Below are 24354 nucleotides of genomic sequence, written 5' to 3'. Positions count from 1 at the left end.
AAGCAGTCTGAAGAAGCCACAAGTTCGATAATCAACAACTGCACAGCAGAATTTCCACTCGCCGCCGCAGGTTCTCTTCCAAAAAAGGAGACTTTGGCAAGGATGATCCAAAGGATACGGAAAGCTCCAGACAGCGACATCATCAGCGAGGAGCTGAAGCTTACAACGAGAGGAGAACAATTGTTAGCGTTTCAAACGGACGACATCGTTATTCTAACCACTCCATCCAATCGTGACGTTTTAGCACGTGACGCCCACTGGTTTTGTGATGGAACATTGGACAGCGCTCCGTTAGCAACACAACTTTACACCATCCATGTTCTTGTTGAGGATTCTCACACTCTGCCTCTTGTTTACTGTTTGACAAACAACAAAAACAGGGCCACATATGACGCGATCTTTACTACCTGAACGGCCAGAGAGGTCTCAACCCAGAGACCATCACAATAGATTTTGAACGAGCCGCAGTAAACAGCATCAGTGAACACTTCCCAACCACAGCCGTGCAAGGGTGTTTTTTTCACTTTGGTCAATGTCTTTGGAGAAACCTCCAGTCGCTTGGACTACAAGATTGGTACTTGGAGCCAGAGAACTGTCTTCTCATCAAGATCATCCAGGCCTTGGCTTCGTGCCTCCTGACGACGTCATCGAGGCGTTTCAACAGCTCATGGATTCCCTAGATGCCGACACTGACGACACGCTTTCAGACTTCCTCGCCTACTTTGAAAGTACATGTACATGGCTGGGCATTGTGCAGCGAGGACGCCGTCGTCGCCATGTGGAACGTCGACAATCGTGTGGGAGACAACCTGCCCAGAACTAACAACTCGGTCGAAGGCTGGCACCGTGCCTTTGATTAGCGAATGTCTGTCACGCACCCAACACTTGGCAGGCTTGTCAGCAAGTTATACGCAAGGAGCAGGCAAGCACCGAGCTTATGATGGAACAGCTTGCCATGGGCGTCATGGTGCGAAAAAACAAGCAGTACGAAGTAGTCAACACACGACTGCAAGCGCTTGTTGCAAGGTAGGCACAGGAGGATGTTTTAGATTTTCTCAAAGCTGTTGCGAATAATCTGTGACAATCAAAGTGAACTGTCTGTGAAGTCTGTGTGTAAAATTTGTTTGAAATAAAGAATTATTGTGTAATCTAGTAGTTACTTTCATTCTTTGAGAAGTAAGTAAGCTCTCTCTGTCTCTGTCTGTCTGTCTCTGTCTCTGTCTCTGTCTCTGTCACTGTCTCTGTCTGTCTGTCTGTCTGTCTGTCTGTCTGTCTGTCTGTCTCTCTGTCTGTCTCTCTGTCTGTCTGTCTCTCTCTCTCTGACATAATGCGTCGAAAAGTCTGTTGGCTAAACGTCCGGTCGGCGAAACGTCCGCACACGTGGAAATAAGCTCAGAAAAAAGCAAAGTGATGATTATTTCCACCACCAACAGCAGCAGCAACATCGTCATGAACGGCCAGAAACTGGAGGAGGTCAACAGCTTCAAGTACTTGGGTGCCACCCTGACTAGAGATGGTTGCTGTACAGCAGAGATCCGTATCAGGATTGGTATGGCAACATCCGCAATGTCCAGGCTGGACAGGATCTGGCGAAGCAACTCAATCAGCTTCAGTACCAAGCACAAGCTGTACAAGTCCCTCGTAGTGTCAATCCTACTCTACGGCTGCGAGACTTGGACGCTGCTTGCCGCAACGGAAAAGAAACTCCAGGCCTTTGAGAACAAGTGCTTGAGAAAGCTGCTCCGCATCTCGTACCGCGAACACAAGACCAACGAATACGTACGGTGCACCGTAACCTCTCTCGTGGGCCCACATGAGCCCCTTCTGGCAACAGTGAAGCGGCGCAAGCTCGCCTGGTTCGGTGACGTCACCCGCCACAACACCTTGTCCAAGACGATCCTACAAGGAACCCTCGAAGGGAGCCGTCGTCGTGGTCGTCCGAGGAAAAGCTGGGTCACCAACATCAAAGAATGGACCGAACGCGAGATGCCGGACCTGCTCTCATCTGCTCAAGACAGAACCGGGTGGAAAATTCTGTCTGTTGCTGCTGCCGGACGGTTCTCCTACGCCCGGACCGGGCATGGGACTGACCTGACCTGACCTGTTACCATTTCACGCTGTGAGGGTGGGGGTGGGGTGGGGATCTTTTTGGGGATTAGGGTATGGTGGATGTAGGTGTAAGTTTTTGTAAGATATTTTTAAGAGGAGGGGTCGCTGTCTTATGACGACACAGGTATTGTCTATTTTGTTTGTGCTCTCTTTTCGGTTAGTGATTAGGTTTGCCGAGTCTGTTTTGTGGTCAGATAAAACGGTGCCACTTCGTACTGCTAATGTAGCATGTGATACAATTACCTAAACTTTCATGTGATACAATTACACCAACTGTACAGGTGTTGTGCATTTCTTCTCCTTTGAACAAGATTCTAATTTCTGGAATCACAGAACCAAATGGATGTGGCAACAACAATGGAGGCTGTAGATACATCTGCCTACCAGCTCCTGGGAACAGAAGCAAGTGTCTTGCTCCGTTAGACAAGTCACATGGTATGTATCAGATATCTTGGATTACAAATGTAACGGTAAACAAACTTTCAGATGATTTAAAGTTATTGATGACAAATTATCTGTTTGTTGTAAACAACCATCAAACCTCTTTGAAGAAAAACAATAGGTCAGTTGCAAATGAAAGAAGGTAAAGTGTTTTTAATTTATTTGGCAAAAGATTAATTTATTTAAAATAAATTGAGGAACATTTCAATGGTTATATCAACTTAGCGACATAAAAGTAAACGAATTCTTTTTCGACATTCAAAAACCATGCCTTGGCCTTCCCGTCAAGTTTGACCTTAGCACAACAAACGATTAGACTACTAATGTAATGAATCAAACAACAAGAAATGACAATTAACTATTAACTGTAACCTTCCTTCCTGCTTTAGCTATTTGTCAATAGTTCTGATTAACGTCACGTGACTAATTCACTTTTCTTAATCTGGAGTTTTGTGACCATCTCCATATTTATTATTTGCTTGATGATTCCTCTTTTTGTCTGTTATGTTTGTATCTGCATAATTCTTTTATAATCCCGTCAATCGTTTCCTTTCCAATACTACTTTTAAAGCTCTGATAACATGTTCCTTCGTGACAGTAAATAAATAACACGTTTATAGTATTACATAAAACATGTTGGATAAAACATTCACAGTCCAGTCATCTTCTGACTGTCTTGTAAAACATTACTGCAATAGTCTCACCTGTCACTTAGTCATTAGCATTGAGAGCACTGCCAAGAAGGCAAAGACTCACGAGAAACCACAACACCTGGGTTAGAGAACCTGGACATAACGGACACGTGACAGTGTGATGTGTACAACAGTGAAGACAGGTAAACAGGAAGTCGTCTCATAATAAACCAGACATCTTCACAAGACTGAAATAATCCTGGGTATAAGTGTCTCTGGAGAAACAGTTGTCGCACTATGATGTTGATGGCGGACCTCATAGAAAGGTGACGAAGGACAATAGGACTGTAAATTAGGAGTGAAGTGTGTTTGTCACTGCTCCGATGCACTACAACACACTCGCACCAGAAAAATACGCGTTCTTTCACACAGCTAATGATACAGACAATGTTTACAATCCGGGGCCTTCCCCGATCAGTCTCGACATAATCTAATCTTACAATCCATGTATGTAAATCACACGCCTCACACAGCTCTGTTTGTCAACAAAAAGTCTCAATTCTATTACCTTGTTTATGATCGTTGAGTGCTTCACTTACAGTTTCTCGTCCCTCCAAAGGTCCTTCGCACTCCACATGTCTCGCCAACAAGAATCCAGTAAACAAATACACAAATACACTCACTGTGTATCGTCCCTCGTAGGGTAGCTCGCAATCTCTCCACATGTCCCCTGGGAGGCGCTCCTTCTTTTCAGTAGAGCTTCAAATAATCAGTCCATACTTTTAATACCATGGAACTCGACACTATACTACAGTGTCTAAACTTGATTGGATGAATATTGCTAACACCTGTTAAACTTCCCCAGGTATTCGAGATACATTACGGGTAAAAAATTGTCTGATCAAGTCCATAATAATAATGACAAATAATTTATAAATTTTGAGAAAATGGAGTTATGAAATACATAATAGAACTAATTAGATTTGGTCAAAAGTAGGATATACTTTCTCTTGCAAAACTTGTTAGATAAAGAAATCCGAAATAGAAAGGAATTAAAATATTGCATTGAGTATAATTTTAATTTGATTTATTCTTCTTTTTCTTCTTTTTCGGTTTCGGATGTGCCTCTTCTAAATCAGCTTTAGTAACAACTTGGATTTAATTTAGAGACACGCTTGCACACTAAGAACTTTACCTAAATATTTCTGCTTTGTTCATGTCGGGTACTGCTACATAATGTTACTGTTCTTTATTTACAGGTTGTGGTGAATATGTTTCCCTTAGTGGCTTCATTTCGTCTCCGTCCTATGCTAGACAGTCCATGGAAATTGTGGATTGCATTTACATCATAAAGACAACACCAAGCCATCGCATCACCTTAACATTCCTGACACTTGAAACTGAAGACTGCAGATACGATTTTCTGCAGGTTTGTGATTGGTTTGTTACTTTATATTACGGATTTTTAAAGGCCTTTCAGTTCTCAATACATCATGTTCAAAAAGAATTTATGAGAAAGTACAGGTTAAATATAACTTTAATGTAAACTCCTTTTAAGTAGTTAGTAAATCGTATTTCTTGTACAACGATATTCTTCAAGGAGAGTCAGTGTTACTGTCAATTTAGGTTTCCTTTTGATATGACAAACAACGAAAAGTTTATCGCCATTAGCAGTCATCATCATGACTACTTTTAACTTCATTGAATTTATGCTCACATCCAAAGATCCGGGATGGAAGCTCCGAGCTGTCACCGTCTATGGGTATCTTCTGTAACACGAGTGTTCCGGACAGAGTGAGGTCCACGTCTAACACCATGTGGATCAGATCCCGGTCTGGCTCACAGTCAGGCACTGGCTTCAATGCAACTTACTCATCAGGTGAACAACAATGCGTAAATGTCCCAGCACACAATTCACAACACGGAAACCAAAGAATGTCAGCAAGACACGAAGTGGGTAGAATAAGGGGACAGTCCTTGAAATGAAACCTCATCTATCCCTGTACTGAGTAAATAAATAACCTTCTTCTTTGCGTCTCTTTGTCCTACTCTCTCTGTCTCCTATAGTTTACCGTACATGCAGGCTTTTTCTATTTACAAAATCCCCAGTTAACACTAAAATACCACAAAGCTTTTTAACTTGTGCAGCTAATCTAAACTGAGTGGCTTGTAAATACTTGTAAATACCATAGGATGTATCTACTAAATACTGCCAGTGAAAACCCCACAAAATTGCAGCTGTCGGAACAATCCACATTATATATATATCTTTTTTATTTCCTTGTCCTCCTACCTCTTTCTTTTTATCTCTTCTTCTTTTGTCTGATCTCTTTTTCAGTTATTTGTATTTTTTATCATTCGCTCTTCTGATTATGTTTTCGTAGTATACTCTATTTTAGTATAAAACAAAATTGTAGTTGAGACAGCATCTGCGATAACATACTGTTAACTACATCTTAGATATTAAACCTAACTCTTGTTATGGTGAGAATAATGACAGAAACGTCCTCTTGTCCACAGCAATCATTCCACAGATGTTTCTCCTTGTCACTGACTCTTATAACGGCATCCGTCACATAGACATCGACACGGGAAGTAATTTTACAATCCGTCCCAGTGGTCTACGGAACCCATTTGGTATTGACTACGATCCAGTAGACGGTCGTGTCTATTGGTCAGATGACAAGACCATTCGATCCGCTAATCTTGATGGTAGCGATGATCGGCTGGTTCGCAGCATTAGTCAAGGTAAAGTCACAAACACCGTGGTCATTTTGTCTGTACTTATTATAAAATATACCTAAGACTATTTTATAATAGTAAATATGATTTATATAGCTTATTTTTCTACTAAAGATACGACTCAAAGTGCTTTACAGAAAGGTAAATACACAAAGTAGACACAACATGCCTAATGCACACAGAGGCTCATGTCAGTAACCAGACTGACAGTGAAACATTCAACAGCCGCAAACAAAAAGACAAAATTTAGCAGACATAACGATATTGGAAAAATTAGTTTGATGTAACCATGGGATAACAAAACTACAGAGAATTTATCGTGTGCACAATCTCAAAACTAAGTGATTATGCATGTTGTAACGGGAGAACAGACGAGACTGCCGATGATATGCTCATACTTCAGCTCTTCAACGATGAATGACACACAAGTTGGATCACAGATCGAGAAAGTTTATGAAGCAGTTTCCTAAAGGAGCTTTACATCTTTGCTGCTGACATACACATTAAAAAGAACAACAAATACAAGATGGCGAAACTGTGGTAGTAGTCAGATGATCAACAAAGTTGTCCACAATGCACCACATGACATGGTGATGTTAAAAAATATAGAAGAGAGCAAGTGTCATGGCAAACTCGCTAATCAACAGGACACACACGGGTGACAGAAATCTATATCATAAATACTTATATGTTAACTATCTTTAAGGACGTTATCTATGGGGCCTTTCTGTGGACTCTCTGTCGAGGCTACTATTCTACGCTGACGACGGCAACAATGTCATCGGAATGATATCACTGGACACCAACAGTCATCATATTATCGTCGATTCAGACATTGGTCAGCCTTTAGACATCGAACTCGACAAACACAATGGGTGACTATACTTAGATTTGTAAATAATAATAAACAAATTGAGCTAATTAATTTTAATACCTATACGATTCTTAAAAATAAATTAAATGTTACAGAATTAATTTATGAAATGTATACAGAAGAAAGATTTACATGCTAATAATGCTGATACACCTGAGAAATAACGAGTGAAAAAGCAAAATAAGTGTAAAGGAAGAGAATAACAAATGAAAATAGAAAAAAACATAAGAAATCGTTGTATTCAAATGTGAGAGCTGCAATCAAAGACACTGAGATCAAATATAAACGTGATTGAGTTTCGTTCTCCAATTATTCCCACAAACCACAGTGTCATCTACTGGAGTGACTACATCAGGATTAGAATAGAGAGGTGTAACTATGACGGCTCGGACCGTCAGACACTGATTTCTGCATCCAGGCATCTTAAAGGTCCTCATGGTCTTGCTTTGGACACAGTAGGTAAGATATTTGATTTTTCTTCCACTTGTTGCTTATTTGTATGTGAATTTATTAAGATTTATTCTTACTTTTTTCCCCATCACAATTTGTTTGATTTTGCTTACCTGCTTTAAAAACTTATTTACAGGTAAAAAGTAGGCTTTTCTCTTTTAACTGTCACTGTCACCACACTCCGTCCCACAACTGTGTTCTTTCTAACAATAAGGTACAAAGATTTGTACGTGGGCTTTCGCCTCTATTGGGGGGGGGCGTGTATTTTATTGTAGGGGGGCAACTAAGTTTGCACAACTCCACATCAATACAAAAACGTGACCATAAACCATAAACATCACACTAATGTCATGAATGAGTTTCAACACTTTTTTTTTCATTAGACAAATGTTTCTCCAATAGTTCAACAACATAGTTCAACTCACTGTTTGGATGATGTCCCCTAGACGTTCACACTTAAACACACAACTACACTTCCTCGAATAAGCGTCTTTGAAAAACCTTCCTATAACTTTCCTTGAATATCCTTCCAAACTTTCCAACTTCCGACCAGTAGCTGCTGACTAGGCAGACACATCCGGCTGGTGAAGACACAGCTTCAATAACCACAATAACTATAATAACTACAAAACTTGGTACACCTGGTGTTTATTAGGCATTTGCTACAAGATGCTGCTTATCCTAGTACAAATGTCTTCCCTCTTCGTCACTTCCTTCTTGCTGGGTAATTCCTCCTCCTCTATAATTACTCTTCCAGGCAAGTCCTCTCCTGGGTAATTCCTTGACGAGGCAAATAATTAATCCATTTACTTAATCTCCTCTACTTAAAATTCGCTACAGTCTCTGTACTTCGAAGACTGGCGTGGGAATAATCTAACTCAGTCTTTTTCCGATACACCTGAGGTTCAGTGAACCTATCGCTCACTCTTACACGCTTTTTCTTAAAATGTCTTCACTTCCACCCTGTCCATCTAGTATTGGGGTAAGGGTGATAATATCTGTCTACCAACACACAGAGGTAACTACTCCACCCCCTCATTCCTAACAGTATCGATGATTTGTTGTTGTCTGCTTGTACCTCACCGTTCCTTGTTTGCATAAAATGAGCTGTAAGTGTACATATTGGTGTCTTTCCATTCCTGATTTCCCTCATACTTACTTGTGTTTGTGTTTATACGTATGTCTGTGATGAACGAATGCATTTATGAATGTGTGAACGGGTGGATCCATGGGTGCGCACGTGAAGGGAGGAGACTTTACTGGGCAGATACAGTCACACAGTTGATAGGATGGACGGATGTGGACAGCAATTATTCTGAAGTTTATTTTAAACTGGAGGGCTCATATTTTAATGGCCTGGATATCTACCACAATGAGTTGTTTGTCACGGACTGGGGAGCTGAAAAGTAAACTATCACTTTTCTTTATCTTACAGCAAAAAAAAAGAGAATATTTTTACAATGACGAACTTTATTTGCCCCATTGTGCACTTTAAACGTGGAGAGCTGCTCTTGTCATAAACGTAAATTAGAAATAAAATATTAAAATTTCCTTGCAAGGTTCAGCGTTGAAAAGATGTCACTTGCCAAAAATATGAGCAAATGAAAAAGTAAACGTTATGAGCAAGTGACAATTATATATATATATATTATCTTAACAAACAAACTTACATCAAGACTATCCAAGAACTGTATGTACCTACATCTCACACACGGACACACATACACCACTAATAATTCATCTGAGGTTGAGCAGCTGGACTACAGATGTGGATTACTAAGTACATTATACATATCGCTTTACTTACTAAAGACGGTTCACTAATACTTGTACTTCGCCTTTTGTTGAGTGTAGCCAAACGCCTGCTAACTTTGTAGTTCTGTCTTTACGATAATTTGTGTTATTTTTTGTATTTCTGTTTGTGTTTCGGCGAACTACTACCAGGCATCTGACACAAACAACACACATCTATCGCATTGGCAACAACGGAACAATGATGACCGCTGTACAAGTTAATAGCAGAGTAAGGGATGTTCGTGTCTATGCCGAGGAGAGTATACATAAAGGTGAGTAAACATTTTTTACTGGCCGGAAATTTAAATCAAGAAGGTGAGTTTACTGTAGAAAGGCAGAGGAGAATATATTTTTTTCGGTTCCCAGTCACTTAATCCCCAGACACTTAATCCCTAAGCACTTAATCCCCAGACACTTGATCCCCGACACTTAATCCCCGACACTTAACCCCCTAGACTTTTAATCCCTAAGCACTTCATCCCCAGACACTTAATCCCTAAACTAAATCCTTAACTATAAAAATTATGAAGTCAGCAAAAAATTTAATTGAAATTCAAATTCAAATCATGCTATTAACTTCAACGTCATTTGAACATCTACAACATGAGTTAAAGTTCATATAAGCTAGTAAATTTAATGTTCTTCAACAATATGATATGAAAATTGTTCTTGAGTGTTCGCGAGGTAGTTGTTGTTAATCAATATGAAAGGTAAGCTAATGATCGGAGGTACAGAAGACGATCCATTGACTCATATCTCTCTACAATGTTGCTAACTCAGCGTATTTCCTCTTTGCACGTTTCTCTGTGCCGGCGCATGATTGTAGAACAGACCCTTGTGTAGCTGACAATCCTTACGTAGACCATCAAGGAATGTCCACATCGTTGGGTGATGACAGGAGAAGAGAGATTGAAGGGCGTGATGCCAACCCTCCACAGAGTTGTTTGTGTTATACAGGCATTAAACAATGCTTTATAGAAGAATCAGTGATTAGAAATCACACATTGCTCTATACAGGAATAAGTGTGTGGGGATGACGTATTCTAATTCAGTGCTGTGACAGAAGCATTGCATAATGCTTTATAAAGGATTAAGTGTCTGGGGATTAAGTGTCTGGGGATTAAGTGTCGGGGATGAAGTGTCGGGGATGAAGTGTCGGGGATGAAGTGTCGGGGATGAAGTGTCTGGGGATGAAGTGACCGGACACCATTTTTTTCTAATGTTTCCTTCATTTGTCTGTATTTATCTGTTTTATTTATCTTGCGCATGTCTTGAGCGGTGATGAGATGTTCCACTGCTTCACATTCTTCATTCAGTTGTTTTATTGTCCACTACAGTGTCCCTTCCTCTCCTAAAGGTCTTAAAGGGGTGACTAGACAACACATGACAACACATGACAACACCAGACCGTCCACTATCTTTACTGTAATCAGAAGCGGTTCCAAATGTCCCAGGGTGTCAACGGTGTTCTGTACTAAGTGGTTGGTTTTGTGTTCCTTGTAGCAGATTCATATCCTCCGTCTTGGGCACTTGAACTTCAAAGGCCTGTATTCACCGGTTCACACTGGTTGATTTAGTGACACATATTAGATGTGAACTTAGATACCATGTACAACATGTGTTTGGCCTTACAACCTTATAACTTGGACTTGTCAAGTGTATGAAAATTACATTTTTGAATACATGATTCTTTCAATAGCGTTTCCTGATTTTGCTGCTTTTCCACCCCTTGTCCACCCTGTTACTTTTGTGATTATGACAGAATGTACCCGGTGCAGGTGTCATGGTCTAAAGTGGCGGCTCCTGAGTTGTTCACCTTCTCCTGCTGCTTTCTGCTGTTGTAAATCTTCGCTTTGTTTGTGCCTTTGGTGTTAACATGACCTGGTTCTTGTTACTGCTGGTCACTATTTCCATATAATGCAATGTCATAAAACGATTAAAGAACAGAAGTGTTTTAAATTTAATTGGCTATTGATTATTGGTGTAAAAGTAAATGAAGAACATTTTAATCATTATATCAGAGTAGCGGCTAAAGAGGTAAATGTCTTCTATCTGAATTTAAACTTATAATAATCAGGTCTCTGCGCTCTCAGCTAAATTGTCATTACTACAACACGAGATCGTATCACAAACAATAAGACGGATAATATATGAAATCAAACCACAGAAAATGTCAAACTATTGTTCTTCATGTTTCTTCTTCATTTACCTTGTTGTTAATAGTTGTGATTATTGTTACTTGACTCGTCCGCCTGATCTTCTACAGATTCATGACACTCTCCATCATTTTCTTTGTTTTCTAATTCCTGTGTCTTCGATGTTTGTGTTTTATTCCTTGTCTGCCTAGTTTATCCTTTGTCCGTCGTATTCTCTGCTTGTCTCATTGTTGTAATCACTGACAGCATGTCGTTTTTTGATCGTTATCATGCGCTTAATAAAGGATCCGCTTATTAGATAAAAGAAAACATAGTAGACATAACATTGCTCAACTAGCGTAGCTGTCTTTTCTAGGTATCTTGTCAGATGTTACCTCCATCACCTCACCTGTCATGTAGTCACTTACCTGGGGAGCACAGATGATAATCATACGTTGACTCTCTTGTAGTCTGTCAGGGTTACATTTATGTATGCTGCAGTAGGGTTTTTGATTCAAAACGTTTACCTTGGCCCCAGGGAACCGAGCCTGTGGGCGATAGCTACCCTGAACTCTTGCTACCCTCGTCGACATAAACGGCAGGCGAACTATACGTACCATACTCACACCTTCAAAATCAAAAATCAAATCAAATCAGACTATTGTCTGTCCAGGAGACCCAGGACAGAAATTTGTCTTTGCTCACAAGGGCAGGCATACATACTCATACAGACATTTAACACACAGGAGTAAAAGTTAGGAGTAAAAAAGTGTAGATTGCACCAGTCCATCAAAGCAGTTTATGTTTATCTTAACAACAAACCTTGGGTGACCAAGGGCCTAAAAGAAGTGCTTAACAAAAAGAAACATGTGTTCATCACGGGTTCTGCCCACGACAGAAGATTAGTACATAGAGAGGTCCGTGTTGCTATCCGTTGGGTGAAGGTGAAACACAAGTCAAAATCGAGTCTCAGTTTGCTACAGGTAACATCCGAGTAGCTTGGCAGGGACCTTGATCAGAGGTTTTACTACACGGCTCACGAACCCCATGCAATGCTGTTCCCCCAAATTCAAAACTCTTGTGGTTCTGAAAAACTGCTACTTTAGCAGGAGACGTACAGACTTTCAACGTCCGAATAACCAAAACTGCGTACTTAGCCAGCGGATAATTAATTAGCGAGTGGTTAAAACCGACAGCTGAAATTTACAGATTAGATTTATATCACCTATATCGACCCATATCTGAAAAAAATTCGCAAATGATTCAGGTTTGTCTTTAAGACCCGGTCCCGAAGTACAAGTAAAGTAGGTGTTAGAGATGATGAAATCACTTCGACTGCTGACCTACTTATGCTATGAAAAAGAACATATATGATTTCATCGATTTCATTCAACCCTAGTAGTTTTATTTCGAATGTATTAACAATCTGTAAACATAAATTACCACTTGTCATGTGCCTTAACCTTTGTACTCTCTCCGATGCACACTCACAAGCACATTTGCACTTTACACATACAGTAAATTATTGGTAAATATGATATCAAAGTACGAAGATTCAAAGCTTCACCATCTATGTCAAACGTCTATGACATACCATCAGGATTGTCAGACCCTTCTGTGTACGTGGATCTTTGAGGTTAGTAGATCATAACAAACAAAAATTTTTCGTCTCTAATTTAGAAATCGGTCAAGCTTCATCTGTAAACAGCTAATATCCTTCATGTTGCCAACCTTCAGTTTTCTTTGTAGTTGAAACTGTCAACAAAATATTTATATTTTCAGTATTTACCTCACCAACACCACCAAGCGAAGAAAAAACAAAAAGTGAAAGTACATGTAGTATTGAAAGTTTCAGCTTTTAGAAATCTCAGTCATTTGTAATCAGTCAAGGACTATTGTTGTTTTTAAGGCGTTGAAGTCAAGAAAATGTTGTTCACGTATTATAATTATATATTACTCTCATTATGGAAACATTTGTCGGTATCTACCACACCGGTCAGTAATTATACAGCAAGAACTAAAAGTACAGTTAAGTATTGAACTCTTGAGGATCTGTTCGGAAAGTTTTTGCTTCTGTCTAATTAATAAAATGTTAGTTTAATACTACAGTGAAATAACAATTATAATTACTTATTCTACAATAGAGTGTAGACGTAAAATATGTAACGTGTTGTATAAACAAATCATCAGGAGTGTCAGATCCTTCTGTGTATGTTGATATTTGATGTTTGTATCTCATAACCGACTGATGTGATAATCTTATTTACTAAGCTACAACAACCTACAACCGTTATTTCTATTTTCAGCATCTACCCCAACAGCAACAACAAGCGATCACATAATAAGAAGTGAAAGTACAGGTAGTGTTAAAAGATTCGCTTTGTGTCCCATTTACTTTTGTTTAGGTCCAACATTTCAAATAAAAGAAAAAGCATTTCAAAGGCATTTTATTTCACTTTTTTTACTGACACTCAATACTATTTGATATCATAATTTCACTCATTCTATAATATCAGCTTTTAGACCCACATAAAGCTTTATCGAAAATATTGTTTTAAAAATGTATTCACCACCAAAAGTGGACTGTATACTATATGCCACAACTTTTGTTCTTGGCTTTAAACCCTGTTGCTTAAACAACCTTGGGATGTGTTTGTGGATTTTTATCATTTTTTAGATTCCGATGGTTGTTTTCAAAGAGCTCCATGTGAAACACTTCGCATGGTTACAGTGTTCACTGCTCACATATTATAATCAAAGATGTACATAATTGAAGCATTAAGATTAATGTCTCAAACACACACTCTGCTCATGACATAAGCAAGACAAAACTGTTTCCATGCAGTTTTCAAGTTGTAGAAATTTGAGGTTTATAAGCCAGTCTCTGTAGCAGGGAGGGTAGAATTAGGAAGTCTGATGAGGAGCCAAGGTTTGGGGCAGGAGTGTGGACAGACAAGATTTCAGTAAAGTAGTGGGGAGGGGAGGAGCTTCAAAGAATCCATAGCATGGAGTGAAGAGCTTGTAGTGTATTGTAACTGTAACTGCTAGACAGTGAAGAGAATAAAGAAGTAGTGTGACATGTTCACATTTGTGAGCCGGAGACCGAGATGAAGAGTTAAGTTCTGGACTTTGTGAAGCTTATATAAGCCACATCCACTACAACTGTGGCCAGCCAGCAAGAAGAGAGCTACAGTAGTCTGGTAGAGACACAACAAATGAGCAGATGGGAATGTTGGTGGTGAGATGGACAGAGTATGGCGAATGGAGCTGATCTTCTGGAGCTCATAGTATACAGAACGACAGATGTGAGAAACATGTTCATCAAGCAAACATTATGTAACCTACGTTACGTGTTGAAGTCACAAAAACAAAATAAAGCAGAGAATTGAAAACAAGTTGTAGTGGGTGTGGCTTATATACAGGTGTGCTCAATAGACAGAAATTTGTGTGTGTGTTATAACGGAAGAGGAAATAAATCATAAACCAGGTTGCAATTGTTGTTATTACTTTTATTACATTTTGGTGGAAACAGACTCTGATGGCGCTGAGACTTCAATCATTTTGGTCGGCGTCATTGTTCCCTTTGTAGTAACCGCTGGTATCGCCACTCTCATCGTTTTCATCAAAAAAAGGAAATGTAAGTACCATCAGGACATATTACTAGTATCAACATGACAAAAATAAACCCACATAACAAATAGATTTCAACATTCATTACTTTGAATACACTTTAAACATGACAAGCATAACAGTTACAACAGCACAAGTATGACTCATGCCATAAATAATCTCCAAGTTTACAGTTTTCTGTGATAAGAAATCACTCCGACATCGTCGGTTAGATGTTGCGGCCTCAGGGCAAAGGTTACACACCGTCACACAAAGTCTCGCTGTCGCTATAGCAACGCCCGAGGAAAACGAAAACATTCTTCTTTGAAAAAGTCAAAAACGAGAACATTCTCGTGTCTTTTGTGTACAAAGACTTTTATCTCGTCGATACAAAGGTAAGAAAATGAATTTGTTTTATATGAGTCTCATGGTTTGTAAGACTTTGTTCCTATGTAACATAAACATGAAAACTTGAAGGTCTGTATATATTTTATAATTTTCTGTAATGTGCAATTAATCTAACATTTTTGGAATCATTGCCGCTTTTTTCTAGTTTTTTCTGGGACTAATTTTACTATTTTTCTTTTCTTTCTCGATCACATTTATTTAAAGGTAAAACAAGTAATCTGCTTTGTTTTAGAAAAGATTTTGACGTCTTCAGTTACAAAATGTAGAATCTGATACCTTCAGCAAGGCCTTGATACATCCATCTGTTAGTCTGTCTTTATTCTCGGCAGCTGTAATAACTGTTGCCACTGATAACCATTAATAGGAGGGAGATATGAGAGTGATTGTAGTAATTGTATGGGTGTGTTGGAAGTCGCTCTGTTGTCTAGTTTATTGCTTGTGGGCTCTAAACAAAGAAATATTTCTGTATCTTCTGTAAACAATAAATATGTCTTCTATTGTTATGATCTGGTATTTTATTGAATGTAGCAGATCAGCAAGCAATCAGCTAGAGACACATCAACAGACATTCAAGAGAGAATATTTGCTTATGAAGCAATCCAGGGCTCAACTGGTCCAGAGAAAAACATTCTGAACTAAGTGTGTGTTTTTCTTTTTTCTACTGACTTAATAAAACTTCGGCAAATTACTATTTTTCCCAAATCAGGATGAATCAACCCCTTTAATCCATAAAATTCATGCCTACAAGATCACCATACAATGGCAGAGGTATGTGTACTCGTATGTGTACTCGTAAGATACACCGACATAATAGATGGTCCCAAGTCTCTTATTGGCTGTCATGATGTGAACATCACAGATAACATTTAAATATTTTATAAACTGTTACAAAAGTCTAGAACTCTTAGTAAACGTCTATAAAATGTTGAAATGCTATTGAATATGTTTAGTCCTATTGTCTCTATTGCTATCTGTATTGTGCACCTCCATCATGATGATGACAGTAGCAGAGCCAGAGCTAGCGGGATGCGGGGCTCTGGGCAAATTAATAGAATTGCGGGCCTTTGGAAGCTGACACAACATCAGTAGCAGGGCAATACAACTGACGGACTGTCTCCTCCCGATGGTGCTCGTGTTAGCGCGGGGCCCCCATCTCGTACCCTCATCCCTAGCGCCAGCTCTGTCAGTAAGTTTGTGTCTCGCCAGTGAAAGTGACGGTTACAGGAACCCGTTACAAGGCCTCCATACATCCAGCGATCACCCTGTCTTTATTCTCGGTGATTGTAATAAATGTTGTCACTGATAATCTTTGCGAGGAGGAGGATTTAAGAATAAGTGTAATAATTCTATTGACGTGTGGGATGCGACTGTCTGTTGTTTATTGCTTGTGAGATCAAAAGAAAGATTTCTATATTTGTTGTAAACAAAAATAGACAATAACGATGTATCGTCTTGTATCACCATGAGCAGACCTTTTATTCAGTCTATATGAAACCTATTTGTCTGTTACAAACTAGAAAACCTAGCAGACTACCATCAACAAGTCATCAGCCTGTTGTGGTGACTGACAAGATCAACATGAGAGAACAGGAGATGTTTGCTGGTAACACTGGACATCATTTCCACAGAGAACTTCAGATTGAGCTACTCTGTGTGTGTATAAACTGCAATCAAACCAGAGTTTTACGTCCCTGAGGCGTTCTTGCAAATAAAGGGACATATTTTACCTGTTAAAATGTTTGTATTTATTCTTTTTTTAAGTTTTGTTTTGAGGAGAACACGTGAGGGCGATAACATTTCCTAGTAGAGCTATCGCGGTGCTGCAAATAATTTAACTGCAGTTGCTAACAGGTTTAGTTCCTGAAAATACCACAGACATTGAATCAGAGGATAGGTTCATGACTGAGCCAGAGTGGAATCTGATATACATGTTTGGTTCGCTCAACACCATGGGGACAGCAAACGGCTTTGATAGTCTTTCAACCACTTTAAAAGCTGTCACACATGTAGCACAACATGTACACGGGGCCTAAGGCTTGTCTCTGTCGCTAATCTTGCATCCGAAGTAAAGATAAAATGCCTTCTTCACTTGATAAGTGATACTTTTCTTCTAGTTGGCAAATTTCACTTCCCCAGAATTATAGAAAAAAATTCTACGGTATTAACACACTGGATAGTGTTGTGTATTGTAACTCAATGAATAAAACAAACAGTTTATGTAACAGCAGCTTAAACTGTATCCCACGAAGTGTGAAATATTTTAATTGCTAAACCTTTATATATAGTACACTGTGACGTCAGCTTACGTCAGCAGCCGCCTGTCAGTAGTACTGCATTGCATCATAAAATGACGCAATGAACTCTGTATGAAGTGTGCATGACTGTATTATGCAATGTGACGCAATATGACGTCATTACAGGCTTATTTAGGATCTTGTTACATTCCTACAGGAGACATTTACACGGTGAGACATAGACAATGGACGACATCAAATACTTTTAAAACTTTAGTCAATAAAAAAAAATAACCATGGTCATATTCGTGTTCTGCACACCAAGATTAGGACCTTTAAAGTCAGTAACAATTTTAGTGTTGACCAGTGAAATTATTTTTCTTGAATCCGGAATTAATTCAGTGCTTATCTCTTAGCGTTACTCTTAGTAACGAGTGAGCTGTGCAAAAGCAAACAAGAGAGAATCATGAAGAGCTTTAATAAGCCAGGGATTAATATTTGACTTCCTGATATACAGAAATGCCTTGAACATTGCGATGCCGTATTCGCTCTTTGTATGCACACACACACACACAAATCTGCACCCCACTACACACACACAAAGGAAGATTGGTAAGCCTTTCAAAAACAAAGACTAGACATAGACAGCATCAGGACTTGTAAGTAGTGAGCATCTCGCATTCATCTTCATTAATAGATAAATGTAAGCTGTTTAAACTCCAGTATCTCTTCTTAACTAAAGATCGCACTATTCAAAACACAATCGATGGTCTTTTGAGGAACAATACAAATACTGAAAATGTCTCGAAATAAATCTTACTACATTGAAGGGATCAGCAGAAGGGAGGCGAAGCGAGGACATGCTCACAGAGGGAGTAACAGCGTGTGGAGAATTCAGGTGACGTCACAAAGGGGAAGGGTTCGTGTCCCGCAGCACGCTGGATGGAGAAATAAGGCATACACAGGACTACAGGCAATTCGTCGAGAATTCGTCTTTCCTCATTTATCAGACATAACTCTGACGTTAGTCGGGCCACAAATACTAGTTACACACACTGACACAATAGACGTACGAGGTTCTACAAAAGTCTTCCTTTGTTGTCAAAACATACAGAATACATCACGAGGGTTCTATAAAAGTCCTTTCCTTTGTTCCCTGGTCTAAAACGTTATTTCCTTGTGGACAACCCCCCATACCACACGCGCCTGGGGCCAAATATGCAGTAAACAAGAATTAGTCTTTCCTGCCTGTAGTCTTTAGTTAATAACCCCTCTCCCCTCCTCCCCCCCCCCCACACACACACTGCGCTTGAGTTGTGCGCAAAAGGGAGTAAACTAAGAAAGTCTGTGGTGTGAACGAGAAACGGAAAGTGAGAGAGGATGAGATGAGAAAAGAAGGAAGAATGTCTTTCCTGATTTGAATGCTAATGATTTATCGGGAAAAAACATTTACGAAGGTTTCTAAATATTCATTATAACTCAGCCCTTGGGTGTGGACGTTATAATCCTATTAAATCTGTGCTTATCCTCTCTAATTTTTTATCATCCAATTTGTCATTCTAAAGACAAATTTTGTAAGTTATTCTGCTTGATTTCGTGTGTCTGTGTTCTTGCTATTCTGTGTACATTATTATTCCCCTTTTGTGTCTGCAATGAGTGTGCTCTATAGTGAAGAAATACGTCATCCGCTCCGTGTCCGTCCTGTTGAAAACTAGAGAAATATACAGAGTATAGGTCTTAATACGCATTTTCTCTTAAATGGATTGTAAAGGCAAAATAAAACTGCTTAGAAGCTCGTTAAGAGTAGGATCCACTTGAATCTCGTCTATTTATATGTGTGTTCATGTGAAAAAAGTTGAAGGTTTTTAATCGGATGTTGTGTTTAGTTAGAGAAATGACACGGGACTCTTTTTTTGCTTCGACAAAGTCTCATTCTCCGTCACGTGACCCTATGACGTGTGATAGAGATTATTCACATAGTGAGACCATGCTCGAAATGTGCTACACGCAGATCCGATTGCCAAGAAAGATGGGAGATTCAAAATTTTCTTTTCATCAGTTTCCGAAAGACAGAGCCTTACAGAGTGCGTCATAGACTACGATCCCAATACGAAAAAGCTTTGGGAGCCCAGAGAGTGGGACATATTATGCTCCAAGCATTTCGTTGAAGAGTGCTTGACTAGCCAGACCCTAATGTGCATCTTGAATGTCAATAATTGCGGATATCACTATCGGGGCGAACAGGGAGAGGCCGTGACAGGCACAGGTGACGACGGTCAAATCTCCCGCAATGACCTCAGATACTTCCTGTACGTCTCTGACTGACTTCACACCCAGACTGACGTCACAATGACATCAGAAACGTCCTGTGCGTCTCTGACTGACGTCACACCCAGACTGACGTCACACCCAGACTCGTGGGCTTGACCATCTCGGGAAGCTATCGTGGTTACTCGGCGGAAGGACACAACGGTCGATTTCACTGGATTTTTTCAATGTTTTTAAACATCGGCAACCGAACTAGTGCTATAAGTGGTAATTAAGTGAGAAACGAATCCTCTATTTCTCCTGTATCGCTCTCGTGCTCTGTAATTGTAACTAAATATAGTTTTGAAACGTTTGACCGTCGCCACAGCCTTATCACAAGCCTTGAGTTTCCCTTTAACAACCAATTTCATATATTCTGTCAATAGAGCATAACAACAAGCTATCCGTTCCCACTGTATGCAAAAAACAACACGACTCTAGTAATAAAAAAAAAAGAGTAAAAAATAAACAAACATACACAGAGAACCTTTAAAGTGTAATACACCCATTTAATTAAAAAACCAATAAATTTACTAATTAAGAAAGTGAAATAATCACGACCATGAGTCACAACAGTAAGTACAAAACTACAGGTCGTCAAATCTTAATCACCACTAGTGTCATCACTGTACTCAGCCTTAAGGTCAGTGTTGTTGTTACTGAACTGCAAGGTTTCCTATGAATAAGTGTGGAACCTCTTCCGAGCATCCCCTTCCCCATGTACCAACGTGGCCCCTCCTCCTCCGTCTCCTTCCTTTCAGCTGGTTAGCTGGTCACTGCACCCTGAGATGATAGGCTTTCCTCTAACACATGAATTGAGAAACTAGAGTGGGAAGTGAACCTACAAGCAGAGGAAAAATGTCCTGCAGATGTCATTCTATGAAAATTACAATTTTTCTAACATTTTTCATCTTAAAAAAAAACCAGGCCATTTCTAGGCGCCCCCTCCGTGACTACGCCCTACACGACTGTTTAGTTGGCTTGATGGTAGAAACCGCCCTGCGTGCGAGCAGCCAACCATCGGGAAAAGTCACGTGAGGACAAACTTTGCATACCGACAAACCAATGGCGTTGAGTCACAGCATGGCGTTGAGTCGAGAAAAGGAAGTTGTTTAAAGAAGGAAATAAATTATTTGGAATTCGTTCTCTTTTTTTTAAACAGAGAAACAGAGCTGATTACAGAAAGGAGTGTATCTTAGCAATTCTCCCTAAAATTACTGTGAATAGACCAGAGATAAAATCGGTGTCAACAGATTGAAGAAATTACATCTTGAGGTGAGTTTATGTGTGTTTTGTCGTCGTCGTCGTCGTCGTCGTCATCATCACCATCATCATTATCATCATCATCATCATCATCATCATCATCATCATCATCATCATCAAGAAGCATAAAGGACAGAGGAAGTTAACATTTTTTTGTTAAATCGCAATCCTGACCTACAGTTCACAGCCTTGGAATCAGGTAGGTCCCCGGTCCGCGAGCAGTTGATGCTAGGAGAGAGAAACATTCGTACCCTTATTGTGCAACTCACAGTCTGGTATCGTCCCAGGGCGACCGCTGCCCCTTGTCAATGTTTTATCACCGGCTTCGGCCCTCTTCTTCTGGCCTTCAACCAGGCTGCATCATGACAGTGTGTGTGTCTCGCATTGGGTGTGTTTAAACACTTTCATCTCCTTCTTGATGTAGAGAACAGTTCAGCCTTCTGGAAACTTCTAACATAGTTACACTTGCCAAGGAAGCTAATCCCAGTCAACCTAACGATTTCTGTCGTAAACACTTACCTCCCTTGTAATAAAATGGAAAACGTATAAAATTTCGAGACACCACAACGGAGCTAAAATTAGACCCATTGCATCTTGCTGGGAGCTTTACTGAAGATGATAAGTTGTGTGTATGTGCGTATGTGTGTATGTGCGTATGTGTGTATGCGTGCATGTGTGTGTTGGCACAGACACTCGCGTACACATAGACACCTCGTCATTTGTGCTGTTTTGTTTTTTTTTTTGACAAAAAACAATTCCCCTTTTGCAAGCCTGTATACATCGGATGATACTGACTAAATTTATATTACAGTAATTAATAAAATTTCATACGATAAATGTAGGAAGTAATTTTCTAATAAACATACGTCAATTCATATTTATTACTGTTTCGTATTATCACTTCTTAGTATCTCTAATTCTAAACATAATCTTAAAAATGTTCCTTTTCTCAGGTTGATGTTTATAAAAGAATAATAGAGTTGACAGTCTTGCATAAGGTTACCTTTTACCGTTCACTCTTAATAATATTCTTGAAAACTGTTCACTGTAGTCACGGAAGTGTGACCGAAACAAGACTTGAAATTTGTTTTCATTTTTCACATTTTAGATTATTTGAAATTCATGCACTGGTCTCATTTTAAAAAGCGTATGTTTTTATATCCTGTTCTTATTTCAGTGATCACGATGACTAGGCAGCTTCTTTTGTGTTTGTTTACACTCGTGATTCAGCACCACCTACAGAAAACACGAGGTAAGATCACAGGGTGGTTACAGAGAAGAGTAAGAATAGTATTTTGAAAATGAGCAAGATTAACCTACTCGTCCCGACCCCTTGCACATTTATGTAACCAAAAAGTCTCAAACCGTCATATTATAAGGTCAACTGTTAATTATGATGAAGTCTTACATGTTAGTCTTGACCATTGGTGTCTCAAAAACTTTGTTTACGTTCTAGCTTGTGGTGGTGTGTACACCTCACCCAGTGGCTCCATCTGTCCCCCGCTGTACCCCAGTCATACGCGCCTAATGAAAACTGTACCTACACATCAATACACACAGGGCCATCGCATTACCTTTTGACATTTGTTACATTTTTTGAATTGGAGTCTCATCAACCGATCGCATGGTTGGACTCTTTGGAGGTTTGTGATTGTTTCTTTACCTTTCTCTTTTATGAAGATGTTTTTTATACGATGTTACGACTAAATAACCCAAGTTACCCAAGTTTTTCACAAAAAAGGTAGCTGGAATAATACGGAAATAAAAGAAAATAAAAGATAAATTAATTTGTATTAGTATAAGTCGATTTAGATAGATTAAAAACGGAGGTATATATATCTAAAATGAAACAACTCTGAGAAACGTGATGTAGGAAAGAGGCAAAATAAAACGTAAAAAAAAAAAACAGTTTGGCTGCAATGTCTTTAGGTAAAAAAAAAACAACTTAACTAACATGCCAATATTTTGTTCATCCCAACCATTATACTGTTGGCAACGTGCCAACCATCGTTAACATTTCTAACATCTTTAGTTTTCACGAACTTATTAATAGCTTTTCAAAAATGTATGATTGGAGTCAAGAACTGTTGCTATAGGTACTTATAATCCCACACCACCCTAGTAGTTTTGCAAAAAACATATGCAACGTTTCTCACCTTGCCACGTGTAAACATCTTTGCGTTTTCTCCAGATTTAGTTGCACACCATATTTTCTGCTGTAAACGCTTAAAATATCCAGTGACTACTGCACATTATTGGCAGATTTTGCAAGCATGACAGTAGTATAAACATATAGCAATATAGGTATACATAATGGCCCACATTTTTGTAATCATATTATTTTGAAAATGTTTGGTAATACCAATTCAACACATACTAAGAAAAATATGTTTTTCAAATCTTTTAAAACACCCTTTATCATTCTGTCCTTTATGGTGTGAAATGGATCCCGTTTCAATTTTCCCTAGATGTCTTCATCTCTTTTTAAATATCACAGTTTAGTGTATTTGGAAACTGATTTGGGTTTGTAGTTTTTCCTTTTTTCAATGCTCTCGTGGTGACAGAAATCTAGGATGTATTTATTATTGATGATAGTTTCTTCTTCGTATTAAGGCCTAAGAGCTTATCGGGCTTTTGACAGTAGCACCTTTTTGATGATTCCAGCCAGTATATCGATAGCAAAAGTTACATGCTTGTAGGTCAAGGTGACGGGGTGTGAATGTAGATTTCTTTTTGATAAAACAAAATAAAATGTTTATAATCGTAAACAGTCATCATCATGAATATTTTTGAGATTCAGTCATTTTTTTTACGTTCTAAGATCCGGGATGGAAGCTCCGAGCTGTCCCCGTCTATGGGTGTCTTCTGTAACACGAGTGTTCCGGACAAGAGTGAGGTCACTCTAACACCAGATGGATCAGATTCCCGGTCTGGCTCAGTTTCTCCAGCACTGCTTCAAAGCAAACTTACTCATCAGGTAAACAGCAAATTACAAATTGTTACTTTTATGTCCTTGCGTGTACTTGTCTGGTAGATGTCAAGGACATGTAGAGCACGCAGTAGCACGAGTTTTGACATTTAACAAAAAACAACCTTGAGTTTCCATGGCTTTCCCTTTGTTTATGTAACCCAGAACCATTTCTGCTTATGCCTTTCTTTTTGTTTTAAATTTTTTTCTACGAAATACGAGATCAACCAGTGTGAACGTATTGAAAATATGAATCCAATCACACAGTGATAGATCCTTACAAATATACAAATCTCCACTGACATACTAATTTGGCGAATCACACTAAAGTTTATCCAGTGCATTTCAACAATAACCTGAACTATTACATTCTTCATGCATTCAAGTT

At 39.1% G+C, this 24354-nt stretch overlaps 1 protein-coding gene and 1 long non-coding RNA gene across 2 annotated transcripts in view; both read left to right on the top strand.

The window, feature by feature from the left end:
• Positions 1-24354, top strand: part of LOC112556887 (low-density lipoprotein receptor-related protein 4-like) — a 98763-nt gene that overhangs the window by 23561 nt on the left and 50848 nt on the right. Inside the window, exon 10 of the mRNA XM_025226311.1 lies at positions 2443-2544. Coding sequence (XP_025082096.1) covers positions 2443-2544 — 102 coding nt within the window. The remainder of the gene's footprint in view (positions 1-2442; positions 2545-24354) is intronic.
• LOC112556918 lies at positions 20944-22510 on the top strand. Its single transcript, XR_003097858.1, has 3 exons — positions 20944-21010; positions 22176-22250; positions 22455-22510. It is a non-coding gene; the product is annotated as an uncharacterized LOC112556918 (long non-coding RNA).

This window comes from Pomacea canaliculata, linkage group LG2, assembly GCF_003073045.1.
Source record: "Pomacea canaliculata isolate SZHN2017 linkage group LG2, ASM307304v1, whole genome shotgun sequence".
NCBI lineage: Eukaryota > Metazoa > Mollusca > Gastropoda > Architaenioglossa > Ampullariidae > Pomacea > Pomacea canaliculata.
This window is presented reverse-complemented; position numbering and strand designations above follow the sequence as displayed.